Genomic DNA, 12,885 nt, shown 5'->3' with positions numbered 1-12,885 from the left:
ATCAAAATTATAATCCTTAAAAGGAATGCCATTTTAGGTTATTGTGCAACGCGACACCTAGTTCAGACCCAGTTCTGACCAGCCTGCGCTTACACAAAACCTGAGTCTCCTGATCGGGTCTAGACCGGATCGGTGATTTAGTCTAAGATCACGGGACAAAATCTAATTGTTTTTCGATGTTGGACAAAATCTAATCTCATGCTTTTGCTAAACAAGATACACTTAAACAAACGGATGCAAAACACCGCTAACAAATCTTCACCTTGTGCAACCAAGAGCACCATGAACTTAAATTGAGCATCCAACAAAGGCTCATAAAACAATGAGCTCTCATACTAATTTATTGAGTATGTAAGACCCATAAACCGAAGATGGATTAGGTTATTGGACCCAACTGACTCGGGGTTCGTAAGACCCGGCCCATAAACAGAAGATGGATTAGGTTATCGGACCCAACTGACTCAAAAGGGTTAATCATGTTCGAGTCATAAGTCCAAGTATATTTAACCGTACATTCATCTAATTGCTTTCCTATGTGAGTCAAAATCTCATCTCATCCCTCCACTAAACCAAGCCCACAACTAGATGGAATGTATCTGAGATACTCCTAACAATTGTTGGAATGCAAGTCAAAATCAACACCAGTAACATTGATACTTATAGAATCAAAAGAGAGTCACTAACAGCTAATCCATGTGGATCTGGATAATAAATAACATATTTATGGATTAGACTATAAATTCTCTATTAGTATGTCTCTGTTGCTTTAACTTTGTTTCCACCAATTAATTAAAGTATTTTTTTTCTTTTTTTGTAAGATATAATAATGGGCATCCAAAGGTGAAGACCATTTATTTATAAGAAATACAGTGGCCTCCTGTGGGAATCATACTGCAAAATCAGTGGCCATATTGACATTAAAAATTGGCTTTCCAACTGTTTAGGTACAAAAGGAAAGATGCATTCAAACCCATCTGATTATTAATTGCAAGAGCTCAAGTCTTATGAATTATCATAGGCATTTTTAATCCAATGAAACCAGGGAAATCACTTACGATAAAGAAACTATTAAAGGTGGAAGGTATATATGAACAAACAGATAAAAAAAACTTAATCTTCGTATCATAATTTTAACTTCTGAATTGAAGACAATATGAAAGTTTATCACTGTACCTTGAACGCATAGGAGAAAGATGCATAGCACCAGAACTCGATACCTCTTCCTCACAAAATAGTTGTGATTTTTCATCCTGCTCATCGTCTGGCTTTTTTCTCTGTAGCCGGAAAGTACCTTCTTCAATCCTTACTACGTCATTACAACATTCATCTTGATTTACCAGCAGCTAAGTTGAATTTGCCAATGAACCTCAGATTTGACCCTCAGACATCTTGATACCATGCATATTGATGATCTGAGGATCTGAAAATAAACCGAAAAAGAGCGATATGAAGTGACGAGAACAAAAGAAAGATGTATGTGCACTTTGGCATTAATGGAGTACATAAGAACAAATGTACGCACTTTGGCATTGTGAGAAGAACAAAATGTGGAATCTTTAAAATCTAAAGATTCAAACACTCTTACTAAACTCCCACGCAAAATATAGCTCAAAGAAAATCCTGAAGTTACAAAGAGACAACATGGTTTAAGAAAGATAATTAGCCTTCCTTGAATAGACATACGAACTCACACCAATTTCTCCATAATATAATGGGTTCTAATCCAACAACAACAGAGAAGCCAAGACAAGACTGAGCCAGAGGACAAGACCAAAGAACCAACCATTATCATAGATCACAATGAACGCTTCAAAGGTATCTACAAGGATTCCAACTTTGTGAAGAAATCCAGGAACTGAAGACACCACAGACAGAACCAGAGCTGCCAAGGCAGCAGGATTATATCCGCCACAATAGTAGAAAGGCCCCTGAGGATCTTTAGAGTACAAACCATTCACATCAAGCACCATGCTATGGACTGAGATCGCAGATAATTGGGCTGACTTTGGGGTCGGCCAAGAGCCCATCCTTGGACTTTGATGCCTGCCATTCTCTCGTGGAGATTCCTCCCCTCTCCTTGTGCCTTTGAACTCGAACTTCTATACCAGAAAACTGTGCTTTCTACTAGAAAATGTGAGCCTCCTTTGTAGTATGTATGATTCCCGCATGTGGCTTTCTGGTGAAAAGATAGGAATGGAAGATAGGACACATTTTCAAAACCGACATGTTTAGAATTTTATTCCAAAAAAAAGACACATTTCAAACATAATTTTAAAAACCGCCCCAATTGACTGAAACTGGGTCGGTTTTTGAGAAAAAAGTTCCCAAACTTCATGGGAGTTGAAGTCTTGTGAAGTTTTTTATATAACAAAACTTCACGGGACTTCAACTCCCGTGAAGTTTGAGAACTTTTTTTCAAAAATCGACCCAGTCGGCTGAAGTCCCGTGAAGTTTGGAAACTTTTTTTAAAAAAAACCGACCCAATTTCAGCCAACTGGGTCGGTTTTTGAAATTAAGTTTAAAATGAGTCTTTTTTTGGGAGTTTTTTTAGCAAACATGTTGGTTTTGAAAATTTGTCCATAGAAGATATATTGCGCGCTGTGTTTCTATTGAAAGAGAATATAATTAAAGTAAGATTTTTTCTATTTATTTACTTAAAATATGAATCTATTATACATAAATTTGGTACCTTGAATTAGGTAACATAAATTGATAATTTGAAATTTGTTGGGATTTTTGTATCATTTAATCTCAAAATTAGTATTAAATTTGGTATAAAAATAAATTTCACAACTATATAAAAGCAAAAAAAATTACAAAATTCACATTAAAATTTGAAATTGTAAAATTATATAATTTCCTTGTATATTTTAATTTCAGTAATACAATTTTAAAAATCTAAAAATTTGATATTTATATTAAAAATTTCAAAAATAAAAATCCACAAATTTTATGGGTTATAAAAAATTAAAAAAACCTTTAAATCTTAAGTTTTGTTTTTTGTTTTTTTTTTGCTTTCGAAATCATACTTAAAACATGAATCACAATTTTCACTACCAAAAACATCTCCCACGTAATTCTACCAACCCAAGTGAAAGCTTTGGTTAACATTGTCAAGGGTAAAGTTAGAGGAGTTCTTCTGATAATTTCTCAAATTAATGAGGTTTTTCTGATATTTTCAAAGTTATGGGGGTGGGGGTGATTATCCGCTGATCGCTGATCGGCCAAAGTTTATGAGGGTTTTATTAATATTTAGGCTTTTTTTACTAATGTTTTCGGCCAAGGCCCAATTCTGTGTTTACAGGCTAGCCCCTACAGACCAAACCCACTTATCAAAATTTGAGCAGATCTCGTAAGTGATTTTGACAAAACACTCTATGAACTACATTTTAGTTAAATGCTAAGCCAAGCTTCCATCAGTGACCATCAGCTCATTGAAACTTGCCTGTAACACACTCTGTTTAAACCCCGGAACTGTCGCATAAATACCTTACCCTGTAATTTGTGAAATTATTAAGGGGTTATTTGTAATTTTTTTAACTTTTAGAGAAATATTCATAATTTATAGGTTTGCTAGGAATTGTTTGTAATTGATGGATTTTAAATGGGGCATGTTGTAATCTTCTAAATTTTGTGAAGCTATTTGTAATTCTCACATTCCTCAGGGTTTATTTATAATTGTTGAATGCTAGGGGGGGTGTTTGCAACTCTTATGGATCTATTTATAATTTTTAGATTTTTTGTGAAGTGTTTATAATTTTTAAAACTTTCAGGTGTCAATTGTTTTTTTTTAGCGAGTTGTTTATAATATTTCGAAACTTTCAAGAGGATGTGTGTTATTTTCACAACTTTCATGAGATTAGTTCTAAGATTTTTAAAGGGCAGTTTGCAAAATTTTCAATAGGATATTTTTAATTTTTGAAACTTTTAGGGGGGCATATTATAATCTTCTGAATTTTGTAGTGCTATTTGTAATTCTCACCTTTCTCAGGGTTTTATTTATAATTTTGGAATCTTAAGGGACTGTTTGCAACTTTTATGGGTCTATTTGTAGTCTTTAGATTTTTTTTATGAGGAGTTTGTAATCTTTAAAACTTTCAAGGTGTCGTCTGATATTTCTTAGGGAGTTATTTAAAATGTTTGAAAAATTTCAATAAGGTGTGTGTTATTTTCACAACTTTCATGGGATTAGTTGTAAAATTTTCAAAGGGCGTTTCGTGAAATTTTCATGAGGGTAATTGTAATTTTTAAAACTTTTAAAGGGCTAGTTGTAAAAATGTTAAGGGGTTATTTATAAAATTTTAGGGGATATTTATAATTTTTGAAATTTCATAGGACTTTTTTGTAATTTTTAGATTTTGTAGAGATTGATAGTAATTTATGGATTTTAAAAGGGTAGTTTGTAATTTATTAAATTTTATGGGGCTATTTGTAATTTTTGGTTTTTCCTTGTGGTTCATTTATAATTTTGAATATCAAAGGATTTTTTCGCAAATTTCTAAGGGGTTGTTTATAATTTTTTATTGAAGAGGGCAGTTGACGAATTTACAATCTTAAAAATTCCTTTTAAATAAAGAAGGTTTTGATTAATAAAATTTTTGAATTATGAATAGTTTTAATTTGGCAAGGATTCTTACGTAAAGAGGATAAAAAAGAGGGATATGGTTGAGATTTTATTAATTATGGATGGTTACAATTTTATTAGAATTGCCAAATATTTAATTATATTAAAAATTATAAATTATAAATATTTTTAATTTGATAGAAATTCTTAACTATGTGAAGATATGATTATGTGTCCAGGTAGGATAGATCATAGAAGTACACATAGCTATCTTTTGATATTACATGAGTCATGTATATATATGACATGTGTCAGTTTTTTATATGCATTTAGGAGAACTAGCAATGTCTCATTAAATATAAAGGTGGGATAAAATAATTAATTAACTACACTACACACAAAATTAATTAACTAGTCAATTATGAACAAGTTAAGGTCTTTTTAGTAAATATAATTGGTGAAAATTCTCAATCACAATTAAATTCCAGTATATTAGATTCTTCTTTTTAAATTAAAAACCTATGGGGAAAACTGTCTTCCATTTCTTACTTATCAGAATCATAGGATTTAAAACCATCTTAAGTATAATTACCATTGTTTCGATTCTTACTTCACAAGACGCTAGTATTTTAGCTTGTGCTAAGCATGGTCATATCTCCCTAATTCAACATTTTTATTGCCCTTTAAGAATTTTAAAAACACATATGCATTGTTTAATTCATATCATGTTTATCTCATTAAACTACTTATAGTAAATATTATGATAACGTACATACACTCTATATTATAGAGGATTGCTTCGGTTAGGCCTCTCCATCGGGGCCGGGCCGGCCCGAAAAACCTGGGCCTGGCCGAGCAAAACCGGAGCCCGGACCCGGGCCCAATGGCCCGGCCCGGGTTTTTTGGTTTTTTTATTTTTTTAAAATTTTTAAAAATCTTATTAAAATTTAAAATATATATAAAAAATTACAAAAAATTATAGAAAATAAAAATAAAAACAATCATATTATTAATAACTTGAAATGAAATAAATTACAAATATAAAAAATTATAAAAATGAAAGATGATAAAAATAACTTCTTTATTAATAATCAGTAAATCTTTTACAAGTATAAATTTATTTCGGAATTCGTCGCATCACAATAGATGAGTACATCCTAACTAGGTTGGCACCTACTCACCTATATCACTATCATTTGCGACTATTTCCAAAATAATTCATTAGAAATTTAAAGCTAAGAAATAAAAATTACAATTTGATGAATATTGTTTAATCTTTATATCTATCTGCTAGTCCTAACTCTTCAAATTTATCTTCAATTCCAGCCATCCGATCGATGCCTTGTGTTCGCTTCTCGTACCTCCATCAATCTTGTAAGCACATCACCGCTTATACAGTATACGGATCTAAGCATGTCCTGTGGTCGTCGATCAAACGTCCTGCTGTGCTGAAGGCGGATTCCGAAACTACCGTCGAAACCTGCAATGTTAGTAAGTCACGAACCATGGTGAAAAGTATAGGATATGAAACTGATCCATATACTCTCCACCAATGCAAAATATCTAAAGCATTTCCTTGACATTTAACTAAAGAAGCAGATAAATATTCATCTATTTCAGAACCCTCCAATGATGATCTAAGTCCAGACCCACCAGTTAGCTCAGCTATCATTGCATGCCTATCAAAACTTACACTTTTACTTCGGTTTGAGCTCGAAGGCCCCGAAGCTGCAGACTGTTATGCAGCTACACCATGTCTAGTTGCGTACTCATCATATAAGGTTTGAAAATAATTTCTAATAGCTAAATGATAAGAAGTAACAGTAATGCTGGATCCATCATCATATCTAAGTCTATAACATGTCTACCATACAATGATTGTAACAAACTTCGAAGGCCAATGTCCTTCAAACATGGACCAATAAGAACCTCCCAAACCAAAAATACGAGGAATAGGCCTAAAATACTTATTAAATTTGCTCTCTATTTGAAAAATTATACTTCCAAAAGTATCATTCATACTATATTTGTTAATTTTTTTTTGAATATTTAAATTTTGTAAAGCAGCTAAAGTAATAGTTGGATAATAACAACCAGATAATAACATAGTAGCATCATAAAAAACTTGTAACATCTTATTTAAATTACATATAAGTCTATTCATCTTCAATTATTCCATAAGAGCTACCAGAGCTAGAATTAGAAGCAAAATAATTTATAAAATTATTTATAATTTCTTTATATTCTATAGCTACACTTAACATTGCATAGGTGAAATTCCACATATGGTCAACATCTTTTGGAATTAGTCTAGTCTTAATATATTTTTTCTTTTACACATTTGTTTCCATCTTTTAAATCTTTGTTCAGAAGCAGTATGCATATAAGAAACTGTTCTAACTTTTTCTATCATGAGTTTAATTTCAGTAAATGCACTTTGAACAATTAAATTTAAAATATGGCATATACATCTAATATGAAAAAGTTCACCATGACAGGGCAATGACAAAGTTATTTTGAGAAAATCTATAGCTACATTGTTATTACTTGCATTATCTAGTGAAAGAGAAAATATTCTTTGATCAATTTCTAGTTTCATAAGTTCTTCAACTATTAAATTGGCTACATTAATACCAGTATGTGACTCTTCAATTACAATAAAAGAAACAACTCTTTTAAATATTTGCCAATTTTCATCAATCCAGTGTGTTGTGATACATAAATAACATGTTTGTGCTCTAGATGTCCAAATATCAGAAGTTAAAGAAAATTTACAGTTTAAATTTTTAAAATAAGAAATTATTTTTCCTTGTTCTGTTTGATAATGTTTTAAAATGTCACGTTGACAGGTTTGTCGAGAAATTTTTTTAAAATTAGGATAAAACCCAACTCTAAACAAATCTTCAAATTCATCATCTTCTACTAATTTAAAAAGAAGGTTTTTAATAATGATGAACCTGATGACGTATTTTCTGGCTCGATATAATTTTAAGTACCGAGACTACCAGAAGAGGAGGATTGAGAAATTATAGATTGTCGGATATCACCTTGAGGAGTCTGGCTTTTGTTGTGCTTTTCTATATGGCGTTTGAGGTGGTTGGTGTCGCTCTTATGATGAGCTTGGAAAGTCTGACCACACAACGCATATTTAGCCTTCTAGGCGAGGATCCTACCATGTTCATCCTTGGTGATGTCTACCTTCTCAAAAAAATTCCACACATCGAATCTCGGTCTTTTAGGAGCTCTTGGTACAGATTCGTCGTCACCGGATTCGGGATTACCACTGGTAGGATTAGTAGGAGGAGTAACTGTTGTTGTAAGAGGACTCATTTTAATATCGGTAGGAGATAGATTTTGCTTTTCATAATCAGATTCAGAAGCCATTTGATAAAAAGATTAGAAAGTATAAGAGATTATAATAGAGTATAAGATTGTATAAGAGAGTATTAGAGAGAAGTAGATGAGTTTTGATGTGAGGAGAAGAAGTGAAAACCCCCCTCTATTTATAGAGGTAGCCTCCTAGGCAAATGATCAAAAAACTCTCACCAAATAGCCGTTTTTTGACCGTTTTAAGGGGTAAAACGATAAAAACGTAAAAAATGACCGTTTTGGTCGGGCCCTGGTCCGGCCCGACCAAACGGTCACAAATCTGACCGTTTGGCGAAAACGGTCACCCTTGCGGACCGTTTTCGCCTGGTTGGCCCGGCCCAGATTTTTGCCCGCAACGGTCACCAAGGGTTATCGTTGCTGGCGGATTCCGGGTGGGCGCCCGGGCAATTTCGTTGCCCGGCGGAACTGTTCCGGGGCCGGGCCGGGTCCTACTGGCGCCAACGAGGGGACCCGGACCCAGGTCTGGGCCCGGGGCCGGACACGGCCAGCCAGGCCGGAACCCCAGGCCGGCGGACTTTTTGGACAGGCCTAGCTTCGGTGCTCTAATAACTCTTTTATAAATTTTAAATATATAGAATTTCTAAATTGGCTAAATAATAGGAAGTCTATTTTGGTCTTAATTTCCTTTTTGACTGCATTTTACTTTCCTATTTTTTTCTCCCAAAAACTAGCCAAATAACTCTTTTCTTTCTTGCCTATTTCCTTTTCCCCTCTCAGCCGCTTGTAGAAAATCAGAAGACTGGTTCAACGCCACTTCTCAAATAAAAAGTAGCATGGGGTTGGGTTCATTTTAGTGGAGGATGAGATGGATAAAGAATAAGACAAATAATTCGATAAAAATATTTAAAAACATGCTATCATAACGGTTAACAGTAATGAAGAAAGCATGAATGATGATTGAGAAAAAAAACTAACTATATCTATTACCCCCTCGAACTTGCTAAATTTACAAATATAAGCGTGGTACACCCAATTATCTTCCTAACTGTATAACAGTTAGATGAGACAACGATAGTTACAGATAAAAATTATGAAAATGGGTGTGGTACACCGAAAAATAGTTTTGGGAGCACCGAAACAGTCACCTTAAATATATACTATTTTTTAAAGATAGCATTTACTTAAAATTTATTAATATGATCAAAATACATTGAGAATGCTAGGAAAAATATTTGAATAAGAATTCATATTATTCTATAATGATATCTTTGATTATTTTCGTAAATTTTGTAAGACCAATATTTTTAGTGTAATTATTCTTGTAGAATGATTGAAATTTAGCTTTCTTTAAGAAAACCACTTGGCCAACTATTACGACCATGTTATATTAAACTCCCCAGAATTTAAAATCCCGCGGAGTTAGGATAATTCTAAACTTCACGGGATTTAGAATCCTGTGAAGTTTTTCAACTTTAATCGCAAGCAGCTGAAACTGGGTTGAAATTTGTAAATAAATATGATAGGGGTCGTTTTTTTTAAATAAATTCGTAAAAGGGTCTAAAACGAAAATTTGTCCTTGAATTAGTATTAGGTCTCCAAGTAATTGAATTACTATTAGATCCCTCATTGCTGAAGTTACTTTGAAAAAAGTCACTCAAATCAATAAAATTGTTATTAGATCCCCTAATTTTTCATAACTTGTTTCAAGTTAATCTCTCTAGTTGCTACTTCTACTCTTGCTAACTAAAGAATTATGTGACGTAATAGTCAATTCAATGGTTTGAGGGACTACGTTCAAAATAATTTAAGAATTTAGGGAACTAATAGCAATTTCAATGATTTAAGGGACTAAATCAAAGCCTCAATTGTCTCATTTTAGAAATTACCTGCAACTGTTGGTGCGGATTCAAGTCCCCAAATTTGGCAAAGGGGAATGAAACTAAACAAAACCAGTTTGGCTAAGAAAACCAGTTTATGCTAATCGAGTTCGTCAACTCATGAGACAGTAACGGGTCAATACTCCCAAAAAAAAAGTTAAACCAAAACAACACAGATAGATAAACCCGACTTTGTGAACTCAAACTCAGAACAATAACAACATTGTCGCAACAACAAGGTGACCACCAGCAAAACAAATTACTAAAGAGAACATGGGAAGGAAGTTCAATGCAAATCATAAGATCAGGTCCAACTGCAATAAGCAGAGACCGTTATTATCAATAACAGCAGTGCCTAAGGCATCACATAGCTTCAAGACCTTGAAGGATATCAACCTTCAAATCCTCAAAGTCCTCCAATCCAAAGCTGAACCTGATCAGGTTTTCTCCAATGCCGTACTTGTTTCTCTCCGACACGCTATCCCTGTTTCATCATTAAAATGGCCAAGTGTCAAGAGGATCTTGATCGCTTAAGACTCATACTGAGCTATACATGGAAGATGTACATCCAGTTTGCAAATTCGAACAAAAATGTAGTTAAGTAGCATTACCAGTAAGACAAAATGGCTGGTGGGTCCACTATACTCTCACAACCTCCAAAAGAAGGAGCAAGGTATGGAATTTTCAAAGAATCAATGAACTTTTTAGTCTCTGCCAAGCCTCCGGCTAGCTGCACCCATGAACACAGTAAACAATTTAAGCTAAAAACCTGATACTATGAACAACATCGAAATGATAACCTGAGACCTCAGAAAATATCTGATAATATATATAAACACAAACAAATTCAGTCAATAATACATCTTAAACCACTTTAGTCATAGTTACAATTAATAACAGCTAAAGACTAACATTACTGACCTCAAAACTGACCACACCACCGAAACCAGTCATTTGCTGCTTGGCAATGTGATACTCTGGATGACTTGGCAGTCCAGGGTAATATACCCGTAAAATCTGGCAAGACAATATACCACCAATCCATGAGAGATACGATGAAAAGAATAAAGTGATATGATCGCCACAAGATTGTATATTAGCACTGTTAACCCAACCTTCTTATTATTCAAGCAAAAAGTAGAAACCATATCAATATCCATCATGTACAAAATGTTCCCCCAAAATGGGATGGCTAGTATGGAGGGAGGGATGGAGGAAGAGTTTTGAATACCTTGGGATGTTCCTCTAAAAATTGGGCCATCCTCAATGCTATACTATTCTGATACTGTACACGAAGGTGCAGCGTCTTCATACCTCGAGAGATCATGTATGCAGCATTCTGCAAACATGATTTTGACAATTGATTTAAGCATTACAAAAAATATATAATTAGATCAATGAATTGCAACAAGTATTAACAACCAATATTGAAATTATCAAGCAATAACATTGCAGACCTAGGCTGAGAGGATTAATAATAACATGACATGATGTTATTGGTAAAAGAATGAAAGATGATGCTTAAGCATAATGAAAATCCAATAATCTATACTAATATATGTGTCAAAACTTTTGATTGCCTATTTTTCCCTTGTCAATATTTATTATGATTCTCAAGTTTGATAATTTGCGACTGTTTTTCAATGCTTATCTAATCATCCACTACCATTACAATCTCTAACATATTGCTTCTTCAAATTCCATACAATAATTAACCAGCAAACTTCTTGAGGACCCGTTCTAATGCCTATTAATTAAAATGTCCAATCAACACCCCACGTTCTCTCAGTCCATTTCATGATCAACCCCTGCAACCTCCTAACATCCCTCAATGTATACATCCTCTCACCTCTTTCAAATAAAATTTCTCCCTCCCTAAAGTATGACTATGTACATTTTCTTTGGTAAGTTCTCATTTCTTCAAATTTAATTATATTTTGAAAATATTGCATTTAAATATTGATCTTTATTTTTCCTTTTCTTTTGGTAAGTTTTCACTTTATTTTCTTTAGTTTTCATTTCCTTCTAGTTCCAGAATTGCTACCCATTGCACCAAGAATATTCAAGTACAAAGATTAAATTATACCTAAATTTTGCTTTTTGTAAGCTATTATCATTGTTTATTGGAGAAATTTAATCTAATTTTTTAATAATTATAATAGAGTTTTGAAAATTGTCTACCTCCTCAATTTTATCTAATTTTTGTACTATTATAAGTTTTTCCTTTTGTGGAGATTCAATGAAAATGAAAAGATTTTTGATGTATAATATATAATACAAGCATCATGGAACAAGCATGGCTTGCTAAATAGTATGGTAATTTGCTCTTAAGGTTAAAGTTATATTTGAGTTTTTATTCTAATTTTTATTAAGAAGAAATACCATGTTATTTGAGTTTTTATTCTTAAGGTTAAAATTGTATTTGAGTTTTTATTCTAATTTTTACTAAGAAGAAATACCATGTTATTTTATCAACATGTAATTGGTTACAAATTTGATCAATTGGTCAATGACATGCTACCAGATACTATTCTTTAGTATCTTTTATTGAGCTTGCCCATTCGTAAAGTTATAAGTTTTGAAGAACCTTGTAGCTTAAATTTAATTTTGTTTCTGTACCATAATTCACTAACATCCATCTTACTGAATACATATACTAATAAATTGTGATAAAAGCCATGCTGCTAAGGTTATTAGTACCATAAGATTGGAAGATTGTTTCAAAATGATTAGTTACTTTGAGACCTTGAATCCACCTGATGACTCATTGTCTTCTTATGATGAAGCTACTAAAACTGAGATCTTTGCAACCTCTCTAAGGTGATGTTAATGTGGATCTTCCCCAGTCCTTTGCAAACCATACAAGGATTTCTATGATTATGCTCATAAGGCTGCTAATAGTGATACTTAGAGAACCTTAGGTGTCAATTTCTCTAATTATAACTATTGGTATGAGAATTTTGCTTATTGCATTCAATATCTAAACCGCTGTTATAAATGGCAGTAAATAGCCCCGCAATAGCGGCGCTAATAGCGTTAGCGGTCCCTTCCCGCGACGCTATCGACCGCTATGTTATCGCGCAATAGCAGTGACATATTGCGGAATATATCTGA

At 33.2% G+C, this 12,885-nt stretch overlaps 2 protein-coding genes across 3 annotated transcripts; both read right to left on the bottom strand.

Moving 5' to 3' along the window:
• On the bottom strand, positions 1,301-2,090 carry LOC109832240 (purine-uracil permease NCS1-like). 2 transcript variants are annotated; one of them, XM_020399668.1, is made up of 3 exons: positions 1,784-2,090; positions 1,523-1,620; positions 1,301-1,420 (listed from the first exon to the last, which is right to left on the bottom strand). In XM_020399668.1, the coding sequence occupies exons 1-3, from the start codon at positions 2,025-2,027 to the stop codon at positions 1,334-1,336; spliced, it is 429 nt and encodes a 142-aa protein (XP_020255257.1). In that variant the 5' UTR covers positions 2,028-2,090; the 3' UTR covers positions 1,301-1,333. The 2 variants fall into 2 exon arrangements, with proteins under 2 accessions (XP_020255257.1, XP_020255258.1); XM_020399669.1 differs by lacking the exon at positions 1,523-1,620.
• LOC109834994 (cystathionine gamma-synthase 1, chloroplastic-like) lies at positions 10,135-12,410 on the bottom strand. Its single transcript, XM_020402998.1, has 5 exons — positions 12,405-12,410; positions 11,003-11,110; positions 10,693-10,788; positions 10,383-10,501; positions 10,135-10,255 (listed from the first exon to the last, which is right to left on the bottom strand). Exons 1-5 carry the CDS (start codon positions 12,408-12,410, stop codon positions 10,135-10,137), a joined length of 450 nt encoding a protein of 149 aa, XP_020258587.1.

The sequence above is a fragment of the Asparagus officinalis genome, chromosome 3 (assembly GCF_001876935.1).
Source record: "Asparagus officinalis chromosome 3, Aspof.V1, whole genome shotgun sequence".
Taxonomy (NCBI): domain Eukaryota; kingdom Viridiplantae; phylum Streptophyta; class Magnoliopsida; order Asparagales; family Asparagaceae; genus Asparagus; species Asparagus officinalis.
Note: the sequence above shows the minus strand (reverse complement) of the source record. Positions and strands in the feature narration are given on the sequence as shown.

Bases quoted from the DNA above. Each gene is read 5' to 3' on its own strand.
- LOC109832240 (XM_020399668.1), bottom strand. From the start codon at position 2,027: ATGGGCTCTTGGCCGACCCCAAAGTCAGCCCAATTATCTGCGATCTCA. The intron at 1,621-1,783 runs GTTGGTTCTTTG...TTGTAACTTCAG, and splicing joins CATTGTGATCTATGATAATG to GATTTTCTTTGAGCTATATT. The intron at 1,421-1,522 runs GTGCGTACATTT...GTTTATTTTCAG, and splicing joins GTTCTTCTCACAATGCCAAA to ATCCTCAGATCATCAATATG.
- LOC109834994 (XM_020402998.1), bottom strand. The intron at 10,789-11,002 runs GTATTCAAAACT...TTGTCTTGCCAG, and splicing joins TTTTAGAGGAACATCCCAAG to ATTTTACGGGTATATTACCC. The intron at 10,256-10,382 runs GTAATGCTACTT...ATGATGAAACAG, and splicing joins CCAGCCATTTTGTCTTACTG to GGATAGCGTGTCGGAGAGAA.